This window comes from Gallus gallus, chromosome 15 (assembly GCF_016699485.2).
Source record: "Gallus gallus isolate bGalGal1 chromosome 15, bGalGal1.mat.broiler.GRCg7b, whole genome shotgun sequence".
NCBI classification, from domain to species: domain Eukaryota; kingdom Metazoa; phylum Chordata; class Aves; order Galliformes; family Phasianidae; genus Gallus; species Gallus gallus.
Genome location: NC_052546.1, coordinates 10,903,560 through 10,931,013, shown reverse-complemented (window position 1 = coordinate 10,931,013; position 27,454 = coordinate 10,903,560). Strand labels below are relative to the sequence as shown.

The 27,454-nt window shown below is 49.6% G+C and overlaps 3 protein-coding genes across 43 annotated transcripts in view; 2 read left to right on the top strand and 1 right to left on the bottom strand.

The window, feature by feature from the left end:
- MTMR3 (myotubularin related protein 3) overlaps positions 1 to 2,520 on the top strand; it is a 74,440-nt gene extending 71,920 nt beyond the window's left edge. For 17 of the 19 annotated variants that reach the window (XM_040648090.2, XM_040648088.2, XM_046901172.1 and 14 more), the window contains one exon: positions 323 to 2,520. In XM_040648090.2, the coding sequence (XP_040504024.1) occupies positions 323 to 494 (172 nt within the window). In that variant the 3' untranslated portion in view covers positions 495 to 2,520. The remainder of the gene's footprint in view (positions 1 to 322) is intronic. The other 2 variants (NM_001397526.1, NM_001305666.2) reach the window with 1 other exon arrangement.
- Positions 2,521 to 3,216: 696 nt separating this feature from the next.
- On the bottom strand, positions 3,217 to 19,380 carry LOC417013 (putative acyl-CoA dehydrogenase AidB-like). Of its 2 annotated transcripts, XM_415303.8 has the most exons (15): positions 19,045 to 19,380; positions 15,434 to 15,666; positions 14,713 to 14,812; positions 13,697 to 13,814; positions 12,755 to 12,897; positions 12,505 to 12,654; positions 11,906 to 12,000; positions 11,541 to 11,640; positions 9,982 to 10,122; positions 9,056 to 9,148; positions 8,298 to 8,405; positions 5,734 to 5,905; positions 5,328 to 5,394; positions 4,914 to 5,046; positions 3,217 to 3,686 (listed from the first exon to the last, which is right to left on the bottom strand). In XM_415303.8, exons 1-14 carry the CDS (start codon positions 19,315 to 19,317, stop codon positions 4,923 to 4,925), a joined length of 1,917 nt encoding a protein of 638 aa, XP_415303.4. In that variant the 5' UTR covers positions 19,318 to 19,380; the 3' UTR covers positions 3,217 to 3,686; positions 4,914 to 4,922. The 2 variants fall into 2 exon arrangements, with proteins under 2 accessions (XP_415303.4, XP_040504202.1); XM_040648268.2 differs by lacking the exon at positions 12,505 to 12,654.
- Positions 19,381 to 20,027: 647 nt separating this feature from the next.
- HORMAD2 (HORMA domain containing 2) overlaps positions 20,028 to 27,454 on the top strand; it is a 29,383-nt gene continuing 21,956 nt past the window's right edge. For 18 of the 22 annotated variants that reach the window (XR_005840100.2, XR_005840098.2, XR_005840099.2 and 15 more), the window contains exons 1-6: positions 21,365 to 21,518; positions 22,278 to 22,368; positions 23,149 to 23,293; positions 24,978 to 25,041; positions 26,042 to 26,078; positions 27,399 to 27,419. Coding sequence is in view for 19 of the 22 variants with exons in the window: in XM_040648279.2 (XP_040504213.1) it covers positions 22,318 to 22,368; positions 23,149 to 23,293; positions 24,978 to 25,041; positions 26,042 to 26,078; positions 27,399 to 27,419 (318 nt within the window). In the remaining 3 variants the exon portion in view is untranslated. Of the gene's footprint in view, positions 20,417 to 21,364; positions 21,759 to 21,992; positions 22,178 to 22,277; positions 22,369 to 23,148; positions 23,294 to 24,977; positions 25,042 to 26,041; positions 26,079 to 27,398; positions 27,420 to 27,454 lie in introns of those variants that run through there. The other 4 variants (XM_025155700.3, XM_040648271.2, XM_040648270.2 and 1 more) reach the window with 4 other exon arrangements.

Below are 27,454 nucleotides of genomic sequence, written 5' to 3'. Positions count from 1 at the left end.
CACAGTTGGGCAGTGGGAGGATTGCATCACCTGTTGTGGTTTTTCTGTCTGTTCCGTGCTGAGCCCTTCCAGCAGCACACTGGAAAGAAGAGCAGTCACTGTGGATGTGATTGTGCGCTGTGGCTTCCCTCACCCTCCTCTGGTGTCGGCACCTCCCAGCTCTGCAGGGAAGGCTGTCTGTGTGTCCTGGTCGTCAGGGACAAACGGCCTGCAGGGCCGAGCCCACCACAGCACCACGAATAGGAGAACTTCACAACTGGGTAACTTTGTCAAACTGCTGCTAATTTTGTCTTTTCCATTTCTCCTCTGTTCCTGACGCAAGGAATTGCGGCAACGTGTTCTGCTCCAGCTGCTGTAACCAGAAGGTGCCAGTTCCCAGCCAGCAGCTCTTTGAGCCCAGCAGAGTCTGCAAATCGTGCTACAGCAGTTTGCACCCGAGCAGCGCCAGCCTTGATCTTGAACTGGACAAACCCATCACTGCCACGTCAAATTAAAGGCCCACCTGGGAGGCGGGGGGCCCTTCCCCGGGCGGAGGAATGTGATCTCAGTGGGCTGAGACTGGAAGGACGAGGGGGCGAGGAGTGCTGCTCAGTGGGACGGAGCTCAGCCGTGCCGTGCTGTGCTGTGCTGTGCTGCTGCAGTGTGGGCATCTCCTCTTCCAGCCGTTCCCCTTTCCTTTCTGTCCTATCTGTGTGTATGTGTGTGCGTGTACGCGCCTGCGTGTGTGTATATATAATAATATATATATGTTTGCTTGTTTGCTGGAAGATTGTAGAAGTGGGAAGGGAGCTGGCACCAGAACCACATCTCCCTTTTGTATTTCACTGTCCCACTGCTGAACTGCGTTGCAGACAATTGGGTGGAGGAAAGGAGACGAGGGGAATCGGCGCAGCCAGCGTGCAAGGTGAACGGCTGTAGCCTCAGCGCTCGCGCTTTCAGTCACTCCTGTTACTTCCAAACAAGAAACTGCTGTTTGGGAATTTGTTGCTGCTAGAAGAAATGGGAATCTCTTTCCCAAGAGAGCACTCTCCCTCTCTGTTCTTAGAGTGGGCTTAGCTATCCTTGCTGCGAGACGGGGGATCGCGGGTTCTGCCGCAGCCCCGTGGTGCTGAGTGGGGACAGCCGGGCAGCTCTGTCTGCAGGAAGTGCCCGGTGTTGGTGAGCGGTGAGGAGGGGCCGAGGTTGGTGTCACACCAACACCTCTGTCTGAAGTTGTGTAAATGCAATTCCTTATTTAAAACCCAGTGGGAAAATAGCAGCCCTCGGATGCGTGTCCTTGTCCCACCGTAGGTCGGTTTGCTCAGTGCAGAGCTCCTTATCGCAGCTCCCCCTGCAGCCACGGCCCTGCTGCTCCCACTGCACTTCGGTGAGGGCGCTCAGAGCGGTGGCGCTTCGAGCTGTGCTGCACTGCACTCCTGCTGCATTTGGTCCCTGAGGAATGCACTGCGCTGCAGCGTTCTGCCACGGCCGCCCCTTTTCCACTCAGTGTGCTCCAGGTAGGAAGGATCTGCCTGAGCACTGCATCAGGGCTCACCGTACATCGTGGACTCCCCTCCTTCCTTCTGCCGCAGCCTGAGTTGCTTTTTGAGTCACCTCAATAAAGTGTGGATCTCTTGAATATATGTTTTTAAGCGAGTGTGAGGTCCTCGGCCCCTTCCCCCTTTTGACAGAGCAGCGTTGCTCGGTGCAGTTGTGCAGGAGAGGTGCATCTGGCCGTGTCCTGCTTTGCAGTGTGCTGCCTGGCCCGGCTCACACCTCCTGCGCTGTTCTGTAGGGCACAACAATCCTGCTGGGTATGGAGAGCTCAAAGAGATAATGAACAATCCTTGGGAGGGGAGCACTGCCCTTCCCTGCAGCGTCACAATCGTGGTCTGCGGTGTCAGACAGAGACCATCTCATTAAGTCTGGTGGGGAAAGAAACGACACAGAGCTCCCCGTGCCAACACCGCCGCGCTCTGAGCTGACGCTGCACGGGCGGAAATGAAGTGAAGGCGTGGGGGCCGTCCTGGCACAGGGAGGGGCCTGGAGCAGCCGCAGAGAAAAGCGAAGAAAAAAGATGGGTCCTCCCGTGGAGTTTTGCTCTGTTGGCTCCTGAAGCACCGCAGCGCTGTGTGGGGCAGAGCTGCAGGCGCCGCAGGGGGAGGTGGAGCGCCGGCTGTGACACCGACAGTGGGTGTGCGGTGCACGCGGGCCTCAGAGACACGCGTGGGTTCTGCAGGCGTAAGGACAGGTGCCAAGGGGTTTGATACGGGTTTCTGGGCTCTGTGATGTACAGTGTGAATAAATGCTTGCAGCTCTTAGTCTTTTTTTGATCGACGAAGCACTTTTTTATTAATATTATTTTTTCTTTGTATGTAAAGGAGGAAGCAGTATCTCTCCATAGCTGTACATATAACCTGTCTCTCCTACAGAGAGTAAAGTGCTCCTATATTTTTCATTTTTGTCAAAGCGAGAAGTAAATACTTTAGAATTGTTAAATATATAAATAAAAGTGAATAAAGTTTAGCATTTTGCATGGGAGCATTCGCTAACACACGTTCCAGTTCTTTCCCTTTCCTTCCTGCCCTCCGTAGGGGCAGCAGTGGGGAAGGACACACGGCAGCGCAGTGCTGGGGCGGCAGGGCTGGGCACGGTCCACCTCCCCTGGTTTCTTGGCTTTCTCCCCCCATAACTCAGCCCCTCCTTCAGAGCGTGCTGCCCCGCCTGCCTTTGGAAGAGGGGATTTTCCACTTCTCCCCCTGCGAGGATCATTGCTTTGCTCTCATGCACACCTGCTGCCCTTCTCAGTGCTGGGCGACCTCACAGCTGGGGGCTCAGGAATAACATAAAGCATCTGTAACGTCGTGCACTGTTACAAACGTGCAGAGGAGCGGCGGGTTTTCAATTACACGCCAGGGTCTGATTTTATGGAGCTCTTTTTGTACTGGAGTTGCTCCTGAGTGCTCCTCTGCAGCTCAGCCCAGCAGCTGGGAGCCCTGTGCTGTGCCTCCTATGGAGCGCTGGGCACAGCCCTGGCGGTGCTGGAGGAGCAGTGACTGCAGAGCTGTTTCCTGGTGGTTGGTGGGGCACAGCGCACAGCACACCGCACACTGCACACCGCCAGGTGTGTGCTTTGGTGGAGCAGTATGGCTTCCAATCTCAAACTTGCGTCAGAACTTATGTCAGCATCAATCGCAGCATCGCTGTGACACACACGTAGGAAGTGAATAAGCTTTCTGGAGGTCAGAAGTTATTTCTCTTTAATTTTGGTACCAACACGTCCAGCATTGATGGAATTTGAGTGATGTGGTTGAAATGATTCCCTCCCGGGGCTGTTACAGAGCAGCATTGGGCAGCAGTGCTGCCTTTGATGTGCAATGGGTGACTGTTTTTGTCGCCCATCTCTGCTGCCCGTGCAGCTGAGTGAGCAGAGATGGGGCGTCCAACGAGGAGCAGCGCAGCAGAGCCTCTGCTCCGGGTGATCCCAAGCACAGCAAAGCCGCTCTGGGACAAGGGAGAAGGAAAGAACAAAAGCCCGACCTGACCGGAGCAGTGACCGCCGATGGGGGGTGAGGTCGGAAAGCCTTTGTCTCATCCACGTGCCGGGAGGAGGCTCTGAGCTGGGCAGTGTGAGCCAGGGCTGCAGCTCCTGGGGAGGCCCCACCAAGAAAACGCCATCAGAGCGCATGCAGCCCCAGAGAGCAGCTCTGTGAGTGAGAAAAAACAAAGGTTTTCTGTTACAAATCTAAATAATTTTCAGCTTTTCATTGCTTTTCTTTATAACGAACGTCAGCGCTCAGAGAGCTGCTGCTTCAAGTCATTGTCTGCATCTGATAACGATTTGATCACTCAGCATTTGCCAAAACACAGTAAGAACATCCCAGCATCTCCCACTGACGCTCATTGGCTGCAGCTGCACCAGCAGTAACGCAGCACCGGGTGGTGCAGCCGTGCGTTTGGGTCAGAGGGCTTTGCTGTGCGCCCTCACATCCACCTCCTGCCTGCGTCTCCCTCAGTGGCTCTGGCACTGCTCCCTGCACGGCCACAGGGTGCTCGCAGTGCCTCCTCGTAGGGAATGGGGTTGGCTTCTGATCAAAGCGCTCAGCAAACCGAGCCAACGTGTGGCAAGTTTGGGCTGCTCCTGTTTGATACCTCTGCCAATGACCTGGATGAGGGGATCGTGTGCCCATCAGGAAGTTTGCAGGTGACACCAAGCTGGGAGGAAGTATAGATCTGCCTGAGGGCAGGAAGGCCCTGCAGGGAACACAGAGACCCTGAAGTGTGTCCACAGAGGGGCTACGGAGCTGTGCAGGGTCTGCATGCATTGAGGTCTTACAGGGAATGGCTGAGGGAGCTGGGATGGCTCAGTGTGGAGCAGAGGAGGCTCAGGGGAGACGTTACTGCTGCAGCTCCTGAAAGGACGTTGTGGTGAGGTGGGGTTGGCCTCTACTCCTGGATAACAGTGATAGGACAGGAGGTGATGGCCTCAAGTTGTGCCAGACGGGGGTCAGGTTGGGTATTAGGAGCAATTTCTTCTCCAAAAGAGTGGTGATGCAGTGGCACGGTTGCCCAGGCAGTGGGGGGGTCACCGTCCCTCGAGGTGTTTGGGAACAATGGGGATGTGGCACTGAGGGACACAATCAGTGGGCACAGTGGGGTGGGTTGGGGTTGGTGATCTTAGTGGTCCTTTCCAACCTTCGTGATTCCATGATTCTATAAGTGGGGCTGCTGTGGATGTTTATTTCAAAGCTGCAGCGGTGCTCTGGACCTAAAGGCTTGTGCAGACTCAGACACTGCTGCCCTGGAGATGGAATTACTTCTGTTCAGCATCAGCCTGCATCAGGAGCTCACCACGCTCACTGCAGCCTGCCTTGGATGCAACACAACGTCCTGCACTCTGCATCTGCAGAGGTCCCCGAGCGTCTCCCTGTTACCTGTGTGAGTCACAGCCTGCTGCCCGCGGGGCTGCCGGCGTACACGAGGGCGCTGTCCATGGATGACTCCTCGGCGCTGTAGCTGCCGTTCCCCAGCTCTGCAGCCACGGGGCAGAGTTCCTGCCTGCACCACCTGAACAGAGAACGCAGTGGTTTGTCTGAGCCGTGCTGCACACACAACGTTGGCTGCTCCTGAGGGTCTCCCCAGGTTGGAGGCTTCTCATCGCTGTGGGGTGGAGATTCCCCATACAGGGAATGGCAGCGATGCTGCTGGGAACCAACCCAGAGTGCTGTTCGTCCCCACCCGGGGTGTGAAGTTTGGGTCTGACCACGGCAGATCACACAGGCGGGCAGAGCAGTGCTGCAGCATGAGAGATCACCTTAACGTGGTCAGAGCCAGAGGCTGTGGCTTACCTCTGAGCAGCACAGACATCAGTGCAGGAGGAGCCAGGCCGAGCCGCGTGCTCAATTAGCAGAGCTCCTGTGAAAGAACACGGCATGTAAGTGCTGCTGGGCTTCAGCCAATGCCTTTGAGAAGCGGGTGGCTGAGATCCTCAGCAGCACTTCCCATACTGAGCTGCCTCCGCTGGAAAGGAGGTGGGCACAGCAGCCTGAGCAGCCTGACTGAGCTGTGGGTGTCTCTGTTTGTCAGGGTGGAGTGGGACCAGACGGCCTTTAAGGTCCCTTCCAACTCAAACTGTGCTACGATTGTACGACAGAGCTCTCTTTAGAACTCCACTCCTGACCTGGAGTGAAGCCTGGGATCAGCAGGACTGCTCGCAGCCCTCCCTGCTCTGAAATTCACTTCTGTCCTCCCTACCTGCATAGATCCTGGCTAGGGAGTAGGAGAAGTCTCTTGCTGCCAGCTCCATGGGCACTGCCCCTTCTGCAGCAGCTCCTTGGCAGAACCGTGTGAGGCGGCCGGCGGCGTCCCGCACCCACTGCACTGCGGGCTGCAGCTCTGCACTGCTCGAAGCCAACTCCAGTTTGTTCTGCAAAACAATCACAGGAAGAAGGAGTTCACCTCCTGCACGGCAATGAGGCAATGAGGGGATGGCTCCGAGCACCCGGAGGGGCTGTGGGTGTCCCTGCTCACTGCAGGGAGTGGGACCAGATGGCCCTTAAAGTGCTTTCCAACTGAAACGAGGCCCTCGGGTGCCGTGCTGCACCTCTGCAGTGCTCACATCTCTCCCTGCAGCAAGGCTGAGGGCTGCCTTGGACAGAACTGCAAGCAGGAACACGTTTGGATTTACGCAGCAGAAGGCTCTTTTTGTGATTCAGTCTCCTTTGAGGCCATTTATGAACCAACAGCTATCAGTACCTGCAGCACAGAATTCATTTCTGGTGTTTTTGAGGCTCTCTCAGTGACGGTGTCGTTCCCCCAGTGCCACTGCAAAGCAGCAGTGCTCAGCCTGCACAGCCAAACCCTGCTTTGTTTTCTGTAACAGTTCTACACACAGCACCCCCTGCCTGCCGCTGCCCTGTGCTGTCTGACTGCTCCTACAAGGACAGCACAATCCTCACTGGGCACTGTTCTGTGCTCGAGGCAGAGCAGTACAAGAACACTCACAGGATATGCTGTACGAATACAAAACCCCATCATTAAAGCGGGCATCCCAGCGCCAAGGCAAAGTCCAAAGAACCCTCCAAGCCCACAGAATGCCAATGAGGTGGTTTAAAAATGGCTCAGTGCTTGCTGCCAGCGAGGATCAGAGACCCCAGGGGCACAAACATATCCCCAGGAGCTCGGGTGGGAGCCAGCACTGCACTGTGCTGGGCTGCAAACAGACACAGCCCATGCTGCCTTGGCTGTGCTCCCCCAGCTAACTGCCATGCAGCATTGTCTGAATGGTTTTGAATTGCAGAGCCGTCTGCAGCAACGTGGAGAACATCAGAATGGGGCTGGAAGCACAAGTGTCATATTTGTGTTTTGTGCAAATACGGACTCTCACTTCAGTACCCTACACTGATTTCCTGCTGTGCTGAAGTTGTGGTTTGGAAAGGACCTGAAAGCATACGGCTTGGATTGTGTGTCCCAAACTGCAGACCCCTGCACTGTGTGTCCCAGTCCCAGCTGGTTTCAATCAGTGTAAGCCTGCAGAGGCCAGCTTCTTTCAGGTCATTTTTAGAGCCTACCACCCTCTCCTTCTCCACTCCATTGCCTTCAGTGTCAGACTGAACTGCTTGTTAATTAGTGGGTATGCTCATTAGTCCCGCTTATGAGCAGATTTGGCTTTCTTGTTTGGTAGTCAAATTGTCTGAGGTATTTTTCCATCAACAGAAGTTGCACGAGAGGACGGTGAGAACTCGTGTTGGAGGTCAGTGCCCAACTGCAGCCCCTGGTGAGCAGTCAGGCTCTGGTCAATGCGTTTGGAAGGACCTGGAGGATGGATCAGATCACCTCCAGGACACACCAGAGCCTACAACATGAAGTTCTCCTTGTATTCACTTCACATTCTCCCTTCTGCTGAGGTTGTGCTGTAAGGGGAAGGGATGGCCTCTGCTGTGCCCCTGCCCCAAAAGCAAACTCAGTGCTGAAGGCAGAGAAGCAGCCCAGAACTCTCACTTCTCATGGGGAACGAGAAAGCAATGTCTGCACGTACTGAATTCCAGCAGCTTATTCCCTATTCCTAATTCCTAAGCATGCACTGTGTGCTCATGTAATCTGAATTGCTCTACCTCAATTAATAATCAAATTCCTGAGGGAATATCCTCTGGTGATCATGCCTTCCAGGCTGGTTTGTGTGCCCCTCGATGGCATGTATCAAGCCGGACAGCTCTCACTCACCTTCAGGAAATTCTGAGCTTCTTTGAACTCTCCACGGCTGCCTTTGTCTGAGCACCTTTAAAGGAACAGCCTGTGGGTAAGGGCAGGGAGCTGCCCTTCTAAGGAGGCAGCAGTGGGACTCCTTTGGCTCTTCCCATCTTTTCAGTGGGAATAAAAATAGAAAGCTGTAATGCAGTAGGTGTCCCTGGAGAAGGTTTCATACTTATCAGAGTTGTGCTGTTTTTCCAGCTTAAAGAAAAACAGCAGAGCAAAACAAAAAAACCCACACAAAATAATTTTGGGCTCGGGAAGGTGACTCACATTAAAAATATACTTACATTGGTACCTTTCTTGAACAACACTGACAGTGCAAAACTTCTCACTATAGAGATGAAATTATCCGTGTTTTTTGCAGCACATGAGGATCCCAAAATGAACACTGCCCGTGCTCTGCTTTTGTAAGTGCTATTTAAAAAGCAGATTGGTGAAACACCTTCGCAGTGCTTGTCTGAAGCCTTCAGTTTGGTCGTGTTCTCTAGCAGTCCCAGCCAGGAGCACCAACACCAAGACTGCCAAAGTGTCAAACTATGCTTATTGGTGCCTTGCTGAGGGCTCACCTGCACTGTGGAGAAGAACACGGCCATCACCTGCCCCTGACTCTTGGTGAGGGACCTCAGGACGTCAAGTGATAGGACATTTGTTGTTCCTTCCCATATGGACAGCACCTGCGTGATAGAAGATACCGTGGGAGAGCACGAAGAATCTGTCTGGGGCTACTGCAGTAACAGTGGGGGGAACGTGAGGCAACAAAGGTGTGGGACAGAGTTACAGGAGATCGAGGAAAGCTCCAAAGATTTCCTGCCTGATCACAAGTGCAAGGAAACCCTGGTGAGGGGAGCCAGGGAATCTGAGGGAGTCCGGGGATGTATGGGAACTGCTGAGTCAGGGCCTGAAGCAGTGATGGAGCACCTGGGGAAAGGATCCGGTCAGCCCTGGGAGCACAGGTGAAGGCAATGCTGCTGTGTGATAGGAAGGGGTGGAGCCTGGCTGCACCTCTCTTAGACCTCATTTGAGGGCTGACCCCTACTGGGGAAGGCTCTCTTCCTGGAGGTCCCTCCTTGGTGAAGCTTTCTCTGCTAAGCCTGGAATCTTCCAATACAGGTGAGCAATCTTCTTCCTTTTCTTTATGGCACCTTTCTATTGTGCCAGTCCTGCCACCATCACACCTTTGTTGTAATGCATTTCCCATTGAATTGATCTGTCCAACTGCTACAGAGGAGGATGATGTTTTCATTTGAGCCTGTCTGTACCAGGCAGCCATGAAGGGCTATGGGATAAGGTAAGGCAGAAGGAGCTTTTCCTGCTGTTTTCTTACCAGAGCATCACGAACAATGACTGGCAAGCCTGTATCCTCCATGTAACCTTGTCCTCCAAAAGACTCCATTGCCTCAGTAGCAACGGCAGTAGCCTGCAAAAAGCAGAGAGCTGACATAATATCTAATGCACAGAGGGAGAAAGTGGCCAGAAACCTCTAACATCACACAGAAGTTTCTGCCAGGATGAGACTGCCTAGGACCCTCTGAGTTGCTGAGGCAGGCTGCTCATTACACAAGGGGAGATGCAGCCTGGGGAATGAAGACTGAGCAACACTGAGAGGAGATGTGGGAGCAGTCAGAGCTGGGGAGAAGCTCCAGGGGCAATGACAAACACTCTAGTCCTCTCTAAGTAAGGGTAAACCTGTGGTTTGCTTGGTGCATAGAGCAAATGCCTATATTTCAGGAGAATCTATACCACCTGCTTGCCTATGATGTGTAAGCTTCTGTGTACTTAAGCTATGGCAATTAGGAAGGGATAGACCCCTTAAGTGAAGGCTATTAACACTGCTACCTCTCTTCTATTTATTTATAACTAGGAGAAGGATATTTCCTTTGGCTCAGGGTCCCAACTTAGCCTTGGAGCACAGGGAGTTCTGCTAAAGCCTCAGCAGCATTTCCCTGTGGCATGTGCAGTACCTCAGAGTGCTTGCTCTGTCTGTTCTCCCCAGCTGTCTGACCTGAGGCTTGCCTGACAGGCAGCTGGCATGCTGGGCTCTTCCTGAGAGCAAGGGGACGAGTCTCCCACTTAGAAAACCCAGCCTTAGCACAGAGCAGCCATCATGCTGCAGGCCCTGCAGAGGAGTCACTCACTGCCTGTACCCCGTGCTACTGCTGCCCTCTGTGTTGGCTGTGTTAACCACGCCTCTTTTCCAGCTCTTTGGAACACACAGCCCTGCTCCAGGCAAACAAATTGCTTGTTCCATACCTGCTTCCCCGTGTATAGTTTGGCAACTGGCACAAGCAGTCTCAAGAGAAGCTGGTCCTGCTCGCTTGCCATGTTGGTTTCTGCAAGTCCAAGCAGCCGAACCATCTCCATAAGCAGAAGAAAAGCCCCTCGTGTCTGCACCTGTGTGGAGAGAAGTGGAGAGCTTTGCTGGTGTGGGTCCTGAGCTCAGACTGACTGCAGCCTGGGCTGCTGAGGTGCCATGAGAATGTCTGGAAGTGGCAAAATGCAGTCCCTTCCCAAAATCGTGTCTTCAGAGACAAAGACCAGTGACCAGCAAGGCACGACGTGTTAGAAGCAGCCTAGTATGAAGAAAGGGGCATCGCCATTTCAGTAGGCCTAACAGGAACCTTATCAAAGCTTCTCTCAGGCATCCAGGCCACAAATCAAATGATGAAGGAAGTGAGACTGCATGTCGAATAGTCTCTGACCACCAGAACTGCAAAGCCTTTGACAGATTTTTTGCTGAGCAACATGCTGCCTTGGCAAGCTGCAGTGTGTCAAGCAGTGGGAGATGGAGAATTGCAGCTCCTGTGTGTAATGATGTGCTGTGGGACTACATGGGATCTGGCCTTTCTCTTGGAGGTGAAGCTCTGGCCATAGAATGCTACAGGCTAGGAGATGCTAGAGCTTTAAATTATGTTTGGCAGTTGTTGGGCTAACATTCCCTCTCCTTCTTGCTCCACTCTGCATGCAGAGTTTTAAATGCTGGTTTAACTATTTGCATGAACCTACTGCAGCCCAAGGATAAACAGTGGGGTTACACCAGTTAAAAGAAATAGTGCCTGGATGGATGAGAGGAGGAGAACTGCGTGCTGCCTTTTTGAAGTTCTGGTAGTGGGAGGAAGCTGCCTGTGTCCTGTGGGTTTAGTGGGCTGCTACAGCTCAGTGCTGAGGCAAAGCTGTGAGACATTTTGCCATGAGCAAAGGCCCACACGTGAAATTCCTCTCGAGGCCCAGAGCCAGAGTGCCAATTCATATCACTCTCTTCTACCATTTAACCATGATTTCATTGGATGAAACTTACATCTGGAGGCTGTATTAAAGCTCAGTGCCTTGTGGTGGTGAGCACCGTGTGGGTACAGTGTGACAGCAAACCTGTCTCAGAATATGCAGTGGGCCCCCTCAGGAATTCTTTGAGCTCACTGAGAATGGAACAGTGGGAAGTCTATCTCCTGTTGTGTGAGCTACCAGGTATGCTGGATGAGCCTGTGTCAGCCCTGCAAGTTTAGGAGACTGTGGTGTCTTGCTTGGAAGCTGGTGGTAATGACCAATTTCAGAGGCCACAGCATAGTGGAAGCATGCATGAGCTCTGCCATCCCTCTCAGAACAGTTCCCAGGTAATTGTTATTTAGGATAACCTACAACGCAGCAGAGAAGCCAGATCCATCATCAGATCAAATCCCAGTAGACTATGGCAATTCCCCAGCTCTCTACACCTGATTTCCACACAGAGGCAGGCTGGCTGTGCTCACAGGTCACTGAGGATCCTTGTCCTCTTTCTGTTTCTTTAGACTCAGCTCTGCTCCTGGAAGCCTTACCTCCATCCGGGCTATTGTCTGCATGTGTAGGGGATGGTCTTTGAGGAGCTTCCCGAAGACAACGCGCTTAAGGGCGTACTCCCTGCTCAGACTGATCATCCTAGAGAGAATACAGACAGCGCAAAGTGTCAGAGCAGCAACTTTCCTACCTCCTTTTCAGGTTTTCCCTTCCAGCCATCCTCACTGGATGAGCCTTGCCTGGCTGTAGCACTCCAGCCTAGGTCACCCACAGGCCAGCTCTATCTAGCACTGCTGGCTTCCAGACCTTTCCATTGCCTGCAGAGGCAATGCTGAGCACTACAAACTCCCCTTGTGCTCATAAGCTGTTCCTTCAGCTCTGGTGGGGGGATCCATGCTGCCTTCACCTTCTCATGGAAGCTACTGCACCAATGACATTGTGGATCCGAGTTATGTTCAGCATGTTGGAGATGGAGGCCACTCCACGACCTTCTGCAGAGATCTGAAACCACCAAGGAACAAAGGTTGCAGCTGAAGCATCTCCCTCTTAGTAAGTTGTGCCTACAGGCAGATAGATACAGGCCATCCACTCTGCCTCTGTCTATCTTCCAGTGCCGGAGAGATCTGCTTGCTTTAGAACACTGCTGTCTCATTTTAGCCACGTGGCATAAGCAGAGAGATTTGGAGACTGTGTCAGCATGATCAGTTCTGGTTCCTGGCTGCTTGTTCTACCTGTATGCTACACAAAACTGTCCCTCAGCTGGGCTAATGCAACTGCGTTAGGGAAATGACCAGCTTAAAATTACTTTCTTTTTCTCCTGCATGATTTTCCCTGAGCCACACACAGCTTCAACGAGCCCTGCTGGGGACTGTGGAATGAGCAGCCAGCCACAGATGTGGAGGAGATACCACCACTTCTTCAGGTGGTATCATTGCCAACACCTCCAAGAGTGGCCTGCCTTGCTAAGCCTGCCAAGTCCCCAGAGGATGGGCAAACCTCACGCACCAGCTCTGCTTTAGCTCCATTTAGCCACAGCTCTGCTGTTGCCATCTGCCGTGTGCCCAACTTCTCTTTCAGTCTTTGCACTTGGATACTGTTCAGCTTTTCCTCCTCATCTCGAACCCTCAGGAAGAACAGGGACAGCCCACCGGAACCCTGGGGTCATTAAAAAGGCATGCAGAGAAGATTCCTTTACAATGAAAAAAGGAAGTTAAAAGTTCCCCTCCTCCTTCACACATTCCACCACAAAACAGACCTGTTTTACATGTCCTTCAGCATCCACTATCCTTGCTAGGGTTAATGCCATATCAGAATCAGCAGCTGATGTAAACCATTTAAAACCATAGAGACGATATGTACCATCTGGCTGCTTTCTAGCCACTGTCTCTGTGCCATTAGCTGCAAGAAAGGAGAAGAAGATCATGGCTTTACAGGAACTTCTTCATCAATCGATGCTGATTTTCAGTTTAAGCAGCAGCTCTCTTTAAGTTGCCCCGTGCTATCTGGATGAAATATGGATTAGCTGCTAATCTCTTTCACTGCCACTGGATAAGAAATGCAGCCAGAGTTAAGCACTAGAAAGGAAAAATGTTCTGTTTAGCTACAAGTCTACCCAGCAACAGTCCAATCTAACAATGGTAATGGCAGTGCTTTGTAAGCAAAATGTACTGTGGTTTATCATACAATGCCTCTGTTTAGGAGTTACCTCAGCCAAGAACCACAGGGCATGCCATCTCCAGGAGTCCTACAATGATACTCACCTTTGTAGCTCTCCCTCCACAGCTGTTTCTTTCACTTCTCCAACTGGGAAACCAACTGCAGGTCCATCAGAGGCAGGTGACTCCCTTTCCACAATTTGTCTCTGCAATGGGGTCCTGAGGTTTCCCAGCCCATCATGCTATTGAAACCATTTGCCCAAGGGCCAAAGCTGAAGGTCAAGAATGCTCCCTCCATCCCATCTGGGATGGGTCTGACTGCATTGCTTAAGGTTTAGATCATAAAGCTAAACATCAGTGTGCAATGTGAGCAAGGACCAAAGCTCTGTACCTGTGCAGCAGTGCACAGAGGCTGGGCCTTCTGTTGGCACGACACAGCTCTGTGTCTTGATTTAGATGACTTCATTTGAATCCATGACATCTAAATCCTGTTCTCAGCCCTCACTAACACACCTAGCTGCTTCCCACCCCACTGCACGTACCAACATCAGAGCCCCCCCGGCGCTCAGTCATCCACTGGCCGGAGGTCCAGAACTTCCTGGGGTCACGGGATGTCAGATGGTCAAAAGCATTTTTCAGAGATGCAGGAGTACCCAGTGACTGTTTTGGGAAGGGAAAAGAAATTAAAATCATACCAAAGTAGATGGAATTAGACACTTGCCTTAACTAACACTGGCTTGTCCTACAAGCATCCCCACCAGGCTCAGAATGGATTATCTGCAATCAGGACTGTCCTGCACTGCAGTGCATCTGCTTGCACTACTCACAATGTGAAACCACCTGGCTTGATTGTAGATGCACTGCATGGGCAGAAAGTGCAGACTCATGTTACGCTGAGGCGTGCTGAGCATGCCTACTCACCTTGAACTCCTGCACTGCTAGACAGGTGGACAGATAGCTTCCAGGGCAGCACCAGTGCCAGTATATCTGTGTACATCTTTGGATGTCACCAGCATCCAAAGAGCTTCAGGGAGAGGTAATTTCCTTGTGGAATTGTGTTTCTCTTGAGTTAGAATGCCCAGAGCTAGCTACTTCCCAGCCTAGCTTTTCTCTGCACCCACATAGCTAGTTACATAGTACAAAGGGTGTCACTGAAATACAGCCAGACCTTCAGACTGGGAAGCTTTGATAGCTCGGATCCATCTATCACATTTGGATCTGGTTCAAATCATTTAACTCCTGCTTCACAGAGGGGACAGGAAAACAAGGCTGTTGAACCTTGTAGTAAGAAAGGTGGGACAACTTTCCAGCTACTGCAGTGCTACAGGATTTGTATGCAGTAGAGGCCTCACTGTGCAAGTACTGTATGCAAACATAAAAGCTGGCCTGGGTGCACAGCCTGTAACTGAAGCAGAAAGTCAGGTGGGGGGAGATGGAGCTGAGTCACAGAGCAAGGCAGGGCCATGTCCAGAGCCAGAAGGCAGATGAGCTCTCCCCGGTCCTTGGCCAGCACTGCTAGGACGTGGGCTGTGTCCTCAGAGAGCAGCTCAGCTCATACCTCAATGACTTTGGCTGCTCCATCAGTCATGGCCAGTGGACAGTTGAAACCTCCAGAGGCGGTTGAAAACAAGTACAGTTTGACAGCCTGGTACACTCGGCTAGGAGAGAGAGTGAAAACAGGCAGGTTTTGCAGCAGTTCAGCAGTAGGAGGAAAAGATGTCTTGACTAGGAACAGAGGGGAAAAATACAGCCAAAATGGGTTAGTTAGACCACTCATTTCTAGGAGAGCAGAAACAGTTTCAACCATGAAGGCAGAAGTGGAGCAGAAATGTTTCTCAGTCCCAGAGGGACTGCAAGTGTGGGGCTGGATGGAAGGCACTGCTTGCCATCTGGTGCACATCAAGTGCAATTCTTAAAAATAAGAAATCTGGGTTCATCTCCAGAGGCTGGAACACAATGAAACTGCAAATAAAATTCCAGACTTCTGTGTTACAAATAATGCATGTAAAGCTGGAGCAGCACAGGGAAGCCAGGCCCCAGAATGAGGAAAGCGACATCAAAGAATATTATGATCAACTGTAGGCCATTAGTTACACCTTATCGTTGCTGATGTGGAACATTATAATGGACAGGCACTGCTGTTCAGTACAGCAGTAGGTGCGCTTTTGTCCATGCATCATTTGTTATCCATTACACAAGTTCAGTCCTACCAGATGCTGAATACAGCCTGCTAAGAATCACCAGCAAGACACCAAGTCACTCCCCTTCTACCCAGTTACCTCCAGTTGGAGTATCTTCTCTCATAGGCCTCAGCAATCAGCCCCTCTTCTGCTGCAATCTCCTTCATCCTCTTCCAGGCTGAGCAGGTGACAATGTGATCCACCCGCTGCCCCCAGGCATCGTACTGCCGAAATACAGGGGGATTCAACTCGCATTCCCATCCGAGAGGTCTGATCTTGGTTAGCAGACGGTTTCCAAACCCCTCCAGCTCCTGGCTCACCTCCTCCAGTACCTGTGAAGCAACAAGAGCCTTTCAGTACTTGCTTGGAAGGCAAGGGGTCTCAGTGCTAATTGGAAAGGCAAAGTACTGGCCATATTGTTCTGGGCACAAATGATCTCTCGCCACTTGGCTCACTGTGCTCTGTAATGCAGCAGGACAGCTTGTCTCTTGGCCTCTGCTGGCACAGCTGTGCTCAGCTGTCACATTTTTTTTTCAAAATCATTTTTTTCAAGTTACTTCTGGCAGCATCTCTGGGTTTTACAAAAGACAGAAGAGTTGTTGTATCGGGGCTGAGAGCCACACAGATGCATATGAGAAAGGGATTTGGACGAGATGATCTCGAGGTCCCTTCCAGCCAAAGCCACTCTGTGATTTAGTGCTGGAAAAGAATGCCAAGGAAGAAGGTGCCAAAAATGGAAATCCTTCATCTCTATAAAAAAACTACCTCTGAAATCACTAGTTAACTCCTAATCAGATTAGAAAAGAAGGAGGGCTCAACCATCCCTATTCCTGCAGACATTCAAGGCCAGGCTGGAAGGGGCTCTTGGCAGCCTGATCTGGTGGTTGGCAACCCTGCCATGGCAGGAGGTTGGAACTAGATGGTCTTTAAGGCCCCCTCCAACCTAAGTCATTCCATGTTTCTTTCATTTGAGCTTCTGCCTTGCATATAGGGTGTGTCTAGATTCAAATTTCCACTCTGCAACCAACTTCCTGAACGCCCCCAGATAAGGATTCATTAGCTCTCATTTTAGCCAGGCTTGGCTGGCTTGGACACGGGAGTCTGCCCATGGCTAATGGACAGAAACCATCACCTGCAGAGAAGTGACTCATCCCCACTACCTCAGCTCCACATGTTAAGGTGATGGAATTGCCCTCTGCAGGTGCTTGCTCCTCTTCACTGTCTGCAGCCAAAGCTTGCTGAACTTTAGACGTAAATAACCTGACTTAGACATGGTTAAACCTGGGTAACACAGCCCCTAGCATGGATGGTTAGCAAAAATACGTCCAAAACTATTACAGGGGGTCACGCAAGCACCTGAACAAGATTAATTTTCAACAGAGGAATACTTTTTTGCTGTTCTCTAAACCCATAAAAGATGTTCATTTCCTCCTCAATAATTGCAGTTGTGGAGGTGAATGCCATATTTGCTGTGACTGAATGGTGCAATTATAAAACGCATTAATTTGCCGTTGAAGAAATACAAACACTGCTTCCTTTCCCTGCTTCCCCTTGCATTGACTTTTCATCACACTCCATCCCGTATGATTGATTCTTCCTCTGCTCTGTGTAATGAGAATCCAGCACATGCTGTCCTGTCTGTGCTCTGGAAGTCTCCATCCTCAGAACACACGTTGTTCTTTCAGGTGAGCAGTGCAGCAGCCTTAGAAATCACAACACAAGCCCAAAACCCACATGTGCCCTGGGTATATGCCTCCAAGGCTTATTGCACTGTAACTATTTGAAAGTTGTTTCAGAGAGACAACCTAAGAATCCAAAGTACAAGGATTTCACTAATCCCTGAAGCACAAGAACCTTCAAACCCTTTAGCTGGAGGTTTTTGTGGGCAGATGAACATGAGTTCACCACACAGGTCTCCTAATCAGCACGCTCCTGTCAGCTCACTACCAACAGTCCCTTTACCTCCGTATCCACATCTTCTAAAGAAACCACACACCTAGCCATGAGCTCTTGCCCTGACCACACCTATGAACCATTGTCTCGCCCAACTGTCTGTGTTTATTTCCAAGGGAAAAGAACAAAATCAGAGCTCCTACATTTGTACATAACGCACTGCCAATGGGGCACTCTGAAAGCACACAACTGACATAGGGGGCACCTGCAAACCATGAGGTTCCAGGCTGCAGCCACGAACCAGCAGCATCTGCTGGCTGGTCTCCTTCACCCCAATCAGTGCTTTGATGTCCCAGAGATGAATGGAGTGAAAACACACTGAAAGCACAAACACATGATCCTTTATATTGAGATTTCTTTACAGAGGGATCAAAGATCAATGGATATCTCAAAACTGCGCTAAAAAAAAAAACAACCAGGTGCTTCCTGTTGTGCTCTCCAGAAATCACCTTCAAACAAAGAAATCCCTTGCTCCATCCCAGAGGAATCTCTATGTTCGCTGCTAAACACAGGTAAATAGCACAACAGGAATCAACATCCACTGTAGTGGTGTCTGCTTCAGGGCGATGCGCCAAGCTGCGGCTGCTGCTGCTGTCCTGGACAGGAGAGGGGGGTGCTGGCATGGAGAGCAGCCCCGGGCTGCGGGCAAGGCAGTGCTGCAGGAAGCTGAGAGCAGAGCGAGGCAACACTGCCCCGCTGGGACCACAGGCAGAAATGTAAGGGAGATTTGCTGATCTGGTGTGTATTGCAGCCGCTTTGTCTCCCTGGTTAAGGAGTGGAGAGCAGCTCTGACCCTCTTAATTCTTCAGGAAATGGGAAGAATCAGGCACAGATTAGGAGCATCCTCCTTTAGGAAGGCCAAAGCGGTGCTCAGGAATGCCTCATTCCTGTCTTCCATCACGGCAGTGCCAATAGCAAGCTCCTGGTGCTGCTGTCACACTCTTACTGCCCCAAGACCGCAAGACGTTCCTGACCTGCAGACCAAGCAGGGGCAGGAAGAGCATTGCTGGCAGCCAGGATATGTCTCCTTTAGTCACACAGTGGCTTTACAGGCTCTGCTTCTGTTGCAATGAAACACAGAGGTTACACACAGCTTCAGGAGATGTGGCCCTCAGCAAGTGAGACAAGCTGTAGTCCCTGGGGGGACAGCAGAGCACAGGCGGTACAGTGAGCCCAGGGCTTCCTGCAGGATGGAAGCTCACAGCACAGCGTGGGCTCCTGCTCCTCCTCTCTGTACCCCTGCAGCTCTGCGCTGAGCCTTCACTCTCTGAAAATCAACTCAGAAAAGCCAAGGACTGTTGCTGAGAAGCAGCAATCCCCAAAGGGCCTTTGCATCCTCTTCAGCTTACAGCTGAGATCAGCCTTGTTACTTTGTTTGGCAAGGGATTTCCTTGAAAATCCCTCTTCCCCAGGGAGAGGGGAGGGGAAGAGCACAGCAGATTTGGGATGCACCTCCATTTTTTTTTCCCTTTCTCTGAAATTTCTTTCTCTGGATGACCAGACAACAAATGCACGCACTGACAATTTCCAAACACTCTTCCAGTAACACCCACTAGCCCATTAGGCCCTTTCTATTTCTGCTTATGTCCTGGGAGTGTTTTTCACCCCTACGCACACAACAAGTTTTAAGGAACGCTGCTAAATTCCCCCCAGTTAAACACGGAAGGCACAGAAGGGCTCAGAGAAAGGTTCCGTTCATAAACAGTGACCTAGCCAGAACTGCAGTGTGTACACACACACAAACACACACATCAGACCTTGGGAGGAAGGTGTGCCTCCAGGTAACTCCGAAGCAAAGCATCTTCCAAATACTGGTTCCCAGGCTCAGGCCGCTCTTGGAAGAGGGTCTCAGCTTCTCTTCTTGCAACAGGCATTTCCACGTCTCCTCCCACTTGCTTCTCCTGCAGGCTGACCTGTTGGCCTTGCCCTGCCGTTGTGCTGAATCCTCTGCAACTCCAGGCTTGGCACCTGTCCCAGCCGTGACGCAGCCTGCAGGTAGCAGTGGGTCTGCACAAAGCCAAAGTAAACATGATTGCAAAGCTTCAGCACGTCACCCCAACAGATATCACCTTCACTGTATCATGTTTTCTTCTAACGTTGTTAATATTATTCTTGAAAATGAACCCTGTCTTTTCTCCTCCCTTGGGGAGGAGCTTTTCAGCAGCTGTTGTTGACTGAAATAGGGCAAAGGTCTTTGGAAAGAGATCAGAAAAGGGCCTGGAAAACACAGGTACTCAGAAAACATCGTGTCTGCCCACAGCAGTTGTGCAAATCATTGTCACCTGTCCAAGTTTCCCAGTGTTGAGGGACCAGACTTGGGGTGCATCCAGCAGCATCCCCAGTGGATTTCCTGGAATAATGAGTTTGGAAATTGTAATGAGATGAGAAGAAAAACTTACAGAATGCCTGGGAATGGGAAGAAATGGTTTAGGCAGGTTATTCTTATTATTCCATATTATGACCTTATTCTATATTATTTGGCAGGTGAGATGTTAGGAAGAAACTCTTCACTCAGAGGGCAATGAGGCGCTGGCCTGGGATGCACACAGAGCTGTGTGTGCCCCACCCCCAGTGCTGCTCCAGGCCATGGATGGGCCCTGGGCAGCCTGAGCTGGTGGGGGCAACCATCCCAGGGCAAGGGTTGGGGCTGGGGGGGTGTAAGTGCCCTTCTAACCTAAGCCATTCTATGATTCTGTAAATAAAGTACTGGTTAATAAACGGGGACTCATCTTCTTTGCCTGGATCCTGGGTTGTGACAGAAGCTCCAGAAATAATCTACTTCTTATGAAGTCTCCAATGTCACTGAGTTGGTCTAATATTGTTTCCTTTTCCCTAGGGACGTACCTGGAAATCCTAAGAATGCCTTCTGGCTTTGAGTAATTTAAAACCTGCACCTCCACATGGGTGGTGACATGCTGGCATCAGTGCCACAATTTCAAACCAGCGTGACATCAACATGTTGTTACAAGCACAAATGTTGGAGACTTGCACATGCAGTTAAACCCAGGGACACACCTGGCCCCAGCATGAACTCAGAATCACAGAATCATAGAACCATTTGATTTGGAAGGAATCCTTAAAGGCCACCTGGTCCATCTGCAGTGAGCAGAGACACCTACAGCTGATCAGGTACTCAGAGCCCCATCCCCTGACCTTGGGTGTTTCCAGGGAAGGGACACCCCCCACATCTCTGGGCAACCACTGCCACTACCTCACTGCCCTTAGTGTAAAAACCATTTTCCTTATATCCAGACTAAAACTTCTCTCTTTTAGTTTGAAACCACTTCTTCTTGTCCTACCCAGAGCAGGGCCACAAAGATGGTCCAAGGGCTGGAGCACCTCTCTCATGAAGACAGGCAGAAGGAACTGGGCTTGTTCAGCAAGGAAAAGAGAAGGCAGCGGGGAGACCTCATGGTGGCCTTCAAGGGAGTTTAGAAACAAGAGGAAAATCAACTTTTTACACGGGTAGATAGCGATAGGGGAATGGCTTTCAACTAAAGGAGGGGAGATTTAGATTAGACATCAGGGGGAAATTTTACTGAGAGAGCAGTGAGGGGCTGAACAGTGCCGTTTGAGATCTGGCACCTGAGAGGCTGTGGATGCCCCATCCCTGGGGTGCTCAGGCTGCAGGGGCACTGGGCAGCCTGATGTAGTGCTTGATCCAGCGGCTGGCAGCTGTGGCAGGGGGAGGGAACTCGATGATGCCTGAGGTCCCTTCCAGCCCACACCAGTCTGTGATTCTATGATTCTACCACAACAGGCCCCGCTAAAGCCCGTCCCTTCCTTCTTATGGCCCATTGGATGCTGACAGGCCGCTCCCAGCACTCTCCAGAGCCATCCCTTCCCCAGGCCGCACAGCCGCACGCCTCAGCCCACCCTCCCCCCGTGAGGCGCTCCCTCCCTTGGATCGTGTGTGCGTCCCCACACCGTCCCGCAAGCCCACATCCCCCCATTTCCAGGCTCGGGCCCAGCACAGCCCTCAGAGCTCCGCTTCCCCTCAGCCGCACGGCCGACCCCTCCCTCCGCCCGCCCCCGCGCCGAGCCCAGCAGGTAGCGGTCGGGCCGCGCCGCAGGGCTGCCCCCAAGATGGCGCCGCGCTGAGGGGAGCCCGCGCTGAGGGCCGAGCTGCGCGGCCTGCTGCTCTGCTCCACACCGTCCCGTTGTGGCCCGGCTGCTGTGGTGTTCTGAAGCCCCAGAGGGCTGAGCGCGGCCTAGGTGGCTTTTCCACTCGGTATAAATCGATTATAAACAGGCTGCGTTGTAGAAAACACATTGCCTTATCTCTCCTACTCGCTGAAATTGGTGTTCTGTAGCTCACAAGCAGACATTCGTCTGCTTGAATTGCATTCCAGACCTGGCCAGAGAGGGCTCAGTGAAACACGGTTTTAAAAAATAAAAGAATCCTAAACTACGGAACGCATAAGTACTAAAAACCTTCCTGGCACACATGTGTTGAAGAGGAGTTGTGGCTGTAAGTTGCCCTGGTGCCCCCGTGCAGGGCTGAGCTGAGTGCAGGTGCAGTGTGTGGCCTAATGGCGGCCAGCAGCTGGGGGTGGGTGCGCTGCCTTCGTTTGCTCTGGCCAGGATTTGTGTTAATATGGATCCTGCTTACTCTTGCTAAAATATTGGCTGCCGCTGGCCAGCTTCCAGTTCTTTCACATTCCCCCCTCCACGCTTTTTTAATGATTGTAGGAATTAACATTGAGGCTTGGAATATGAGAAACGCAATTTAAAAGGGCAGTGGCTGACAACCAGGTACAGCTGTGGCCCTGAATTTCAAGCAGTCTTGATGGTTTAGCAGTGAACAGTGAGAGTTCTCTCCTTCTGCAGACTTCTAGGCAGTGCCACAGAGTAGCCACGGTTTGCTCTGCAGTTAGATCTGAGATCTGAGTAAGCCCAAAGAATCTGTTTCTTTAAGGAAGATGAGAAGTGCAATGGTTGTGTATTTCCAGGTGCCTCACGTCTAGTGTTGGTTTTTTTTTTTTTTCAGGTTTTGACTGCAAGTGGAAGGCAGATCTTTGAAATACGTGATGTCCACTTGTCAGCTTTTAATGAGTAGGCAGAAGAAGAAGTCCTCTAAGGTAAAAACCTTGAAATGCCTCTCAGTTCTAAGCCTGGCACGTCTGTACCTTGTGAGCTGGGAAGATTTTGTGTTGTTCTTAGTTGAATTAAAAAGCAGATATTTCCAATTTAATGGGTCCAGGAAGTGTGGAGTTTTGACTTATTTGACTAAACAAGCAAAGGCTCATTAGGTGTGCACAGAACTTCATTAGCAGGAAGTAAGGCAATGACCTAATAGGAGGACTAAATTCAGTGTTCTTTCCACTGGGATTTTTCCTGTTTAAATTGTGCAGTGTTTAGTATTTACATTAGCTCCAATCTTAGACCTACTGTTTACATCTCTGTGTTAAAATCGCTCTGAAAACTAGGTCTGCCTACAGTGCTGACAGGCTTGGCCTGCTGTCAGAGCTCACAAAAAGCTGTGGCAGGCAGTGAACTTTGGTACGGAAGTGAACAGCTCAGCAGTACACGCACTTGTTTGGCTGCACAAATAACTGCAGAGCAGAGTTGGCAGAAAACGATACACACTTTTTTTTTAAGGGGTGCTTGTCTCCTAAGTGCCTGCATAGGTGCAATCGAGGGGGTGGGAATGTTCAGCCATATTAGAGAGGAAATAATGACCCATGCGGTCTGCGTCTGAGTAAATCATGTCAGTAACTCTCCTTGAAATACTTTATGTTAGACATGAGTCCTCTCTGTGTAATAGGAAGACCAGGGAAATGTTAAAATTATCTTTTAAAGTTACCTTTTCTAACTGCTGAGGGTCATTTCTAAATGTAATCCTTTCCCTTCTTTTTCAGGAATCTCTGTTGTTCCCCACCAAAATCGCTACTAAGCAGCAGTCTGTGGTGCTGGTGAAAAGACTTCTGGCCATCTCTGTCTCCTGCATAACATACCTGAGAGGGCTGTTCCCTGAGAGTTCTTACGGAACTCGCTATTTAGATGGTAACCCTTGCAATTTGTTCAGAATTCTTATTCATACTCACTGTATTTTAGCAATTATCTACTCCACAGATTATCTTCCAGCTGCTCATGTATGTATGACTTGAGTTTGTTGGGAGGGTAGCTAACGGGCTTTATCAAGTCTTGATGCAGATAGTGCTTCTGCATCAGATGGAGAGCACAGAAGATGGCCTAGAGCTATTGGCAACTCGTGGCTTTCCTTTTCATGTTTCTTTTGGTTTATAATTGTTCCTTGCTATTGCCAGCCCTGTGAGTCAGGCCTCAGGTCAGGAGCTTGACTTAGAAATTGTTGAGTATTTAAGAATTTGCTCAGATTGGTGTATGTTATTTCCCTTTGGATTTTTGAGCCCTTGGGGTTCAAATTTTCAGCTTGTTTGGTTAGATAGAAAGTAGAATTGCTTTTTTCTTTCTGTGAAAATTGGCTAGCTCACATAACCACATGTGCTTTGTCAGAATAACAAGAGAACCACAGTCAGAACTTAAATGAAGAAAAAATATTGCTGTGAGACTTACTGTAGCATCAGGAGAATCATAGATCATTACGGTTGGAAAAGACCTCTAAGGTCATCAAGTCCAACTGTCCACCTGCCAGCAGCGTTGCCCACTAAACCATGTTCCTTAGTACCACATCTCTACATTTCTTGAACAGCTCCAGGGACGATGGCTCAGCCACTTCCCTGGGCAGCCTCTTCCAGTGCCTGACCACTCTTCTGGAGAAGAAATTGTTCCTAATATCCAACTTGAACCTACCCTGGCACAACTTGGGGCTATTTCCTTTAGTCCTGTCACTACTTACATGGGAGAAGAGGCAGAGCTCACCTTACCAAAGCCTCTTTTCAGGCAGTTGTAGAGGGCAATGAGGTCTTCCCTGAGCCTTCTCCATACTAAGAGTTAGTGATGCTTTGTTTCATCAGCATCTTTTTGTTCGTTTGAGATACGTTAGTGGGGTGTGATATGTCTCCATTTATTGCAGTCTATCTCCGTGGTTTTACTTAAGCTGGTAGTTATCCTGAAACATGGTTACATGTACTTCATGGACTTCCTTGAGGGCACAGGAAATCCTGAATAGCCACTAGTCCTTCTAATCAAATGTCAGGTCTTTCAAGTGTCTTTTTGATCAAGAATGCTAACATCTGACCTGGTCATGCTTTTGAGGGCTCTTTAGTTGACTCCTAAGGTGTTACTAATTCACTTCCTCATTTGCAGGATGTGTTTCTTCTTGCCATTCTGAATGCCTGAAAACAGAGGCAGAAGGAACTACGTGAAAAAATTTATCAGAAGTAGTTTATTCTAATTTATTCTACAGACATTTATCTCACACAGATGTTGGTGAGGTCTGGATGCAGAAATGAAGGTGTTGTTTGGAAATGCCAGAGTAGGTGGGCATGGAGAAGGGAAGTTGTTGGTTTTTCAGAATTAAGCTGTAACTCTAGCACTTCTTCTGTCAGAACCCAGATCATCTGTGGAAAGTCTTTGACATTTGAAAATGCAGCAATAAGCTTGTGTCAGCCCACCTGGGACTCAGTGGAAAACCAACATTTCCGCTCAGGAAGAACCTCCAGATAAAGTATTTTATCCAAAAAAGGGAGGATAGCTGGGGTGGTTTCAGCATTTGCCCAACAGCTGTGATAAGGATAGTAACTATGTGCTAAATCTGGTTTTGCAGACCTCTGTCTAAAAATTCTGCGAGAAGATAAAAGCTGTCTGGGATCGTTTCAGATAGTCAAGTGGTAAGTGAGTAACAGTGAAACTAAGACAAGATTGTGCTGAATAGCAAGACATCTACCCCTCACATTCTTCTTTGTCCTGAGTTTGAAAATACTGTGCCCAATAGAGCTGTTGGATGTGCCAGTGCAACTCGCTCTGCTGCAGTGTGTGTGTGCTTGGCCTTGTGCGTAAGCAAGACAGAATTAGCTGACAGAGATCATGTGAAGTCAGGGCCTGTTGAAGTGTTGACTTTAGTGAGGTCGTGGTCAGGCTCCAAAGCACACACAGGCAGCGTAGGTAGGGAGGGAGAGTAAAGAAAATCATGAGATTGAGTCTGCTGTTGTCTCATATTTTCCATTTTCACTTTTATAGTGATTCTTGTAGCTTGTTTTTTAGTAAATGCAGTATTTTACCTCCCTGAATATTGTGTGTCTAGGTACCTTACAGTTGTCTTGTATGTTATTTAGGATGCATTTCAGAATTAGCGTGTTCCCAACAAGCAGAGTCTGAATTGATAAGGAGATATGCAGTTGCAAGGACTCAATAAGTAAACATCTGACCATTGCTGCCTCAAGTAATATCTACTGCTTTGAGAACGTCCTTAGCAGTGAACTGTTCATCAGATAGCAAAACCATATGAGTCCAGACACGTCAGGCTGTGTTCAGATTGAAGTTTCAGCCAAGTTCTGTATACAGTCATTGGGAAAAGGGCCACTGGAGAGCAAGCTGGGGGCCAAAATGAAGCTCTGAGCTTTGGCCTCAGGTCCTTGTCGTGGTCAGGGCTGAAGTGGGCTCTAGGCTTACTGGCTCTGGATGTATAAACAACACACACATGCTTTTTGAAGGGCAGGCGGGATCTTTCTGATGACTGACCTGAAAAGGACTTTACAAGACCAAAATGTTATTGGCTGTGTTGTCTAATTCCAGAATAAGATGGACATTAAACTGTATCTGATGAGTTGTATTTTTACAGACCATGAGATAAACATTGCTGGTTAGCACTAAAACATTTTTCCTTGGCAGGATTCAAGGTTGTTTTGATGCTTTGGAGAAGCAGTATGTAAGTTCTTTCTTGTTTTTAATGGACTTTGTTATTTTCTTCAAAAATATGGACAAAACTGTATTTTCATTTCTCCTTTGTATAGTTGTAGTGATCTTGCATACACACAACACACATTTACAGCTGTGGAGTAAAGGGAGGACTGCCCAGAGAACAAAAATCTGAGATTTGGGATTTTATTCCTTGAGCCCAACCAAACCTTGACTGCTGCTCTTTGGACTTGCCTGTGCATGGCATGTGCAATTGGAGCCTGGAAGGGATTCTCCTTAGTACTGTGTTCTACATTTGCACTCTCCAGTGTTGGAACAGAGACAGTGCCAGTCAGAACTTGCAGGTCCTGATCTCCATGCCTGTTTTCTTGAGAAAGATTCTTTCATGGTTCTGCTTTCTTTCATCTGTTTTCTTCAAGCCTTTGCCCTATTTCTGATCTTCTCTAACCCTCCTAGCTTTCTGTTGGATTTGGATTTTAGTCTGTTTTTTATAAAGTAATTCATTAAGTAACGTGTTTATCTGGTTTCTGAACAAAACCAGCCAGTAAGTAATCATATTTCTTGCTGATTCTCACACACACAAATACACACAAAAACTCTATGTGCAGAAAAAAGAACCAATTATCATCTCTGTCAGCACTGCTCGTCAAGTTAATTCTCATCTAGATCAGATGAAGCTGTGTTAGTTTTAACACTGCTGATCACATGTGCTCTTAAAATCAGTACAACTGGCACTGTGCATAGTTGTAGTGCAGTGTGATAGTGCAAAATGTGAACTGTCTCTTGCTTGCTGACAGTTCTAGGAGGTATGTAGCCCTCTACTATTTATGAGAGACATGATCTTGTTATTATTTGACAAAGATTAAGAGAAAAACAAGTATTTAATGGGTGCTCTAGGCTTGCTTTCACGTCTTTTCCCATGTACAGGTTCTTGCTATAGCGTAAATTAAACACCTTTGATGTGTCTTGTATCAGTGAACAAATATTATTCTTCGGTAGGGATGGGTGCTATTGTGAAAGTGTTTTAAGTTGACATAGGCTCTGAATATTTGTTTAGAAAAAGTCCCAAGAGGGAAGGAAGCCTGAGCATGCTGTTGCTTTCTTGGGGAAGTGCATGTAAAGCCAAGTAAACCAGTAGGCCACTAGGTGTTGCTGATGCTGTGCTATGAAGAATCTGCGTAAATAAAGATTAGTGACTCACAGTTTGTTGACTGTACCTATTCCTTTGCTGTATGTAGGCACTTAGATTTTGATATCTTATTTTTTCCTCGCCCATTAAGGACAGATATTGACTTTGTGTTCTGTTTTCTCTTGTTCTCTCTCTCTTTAGCTACACGTTGCTGTCCTAGCAGTAAGTAAATGAGTACAAGACATTTTTCTTCTCCC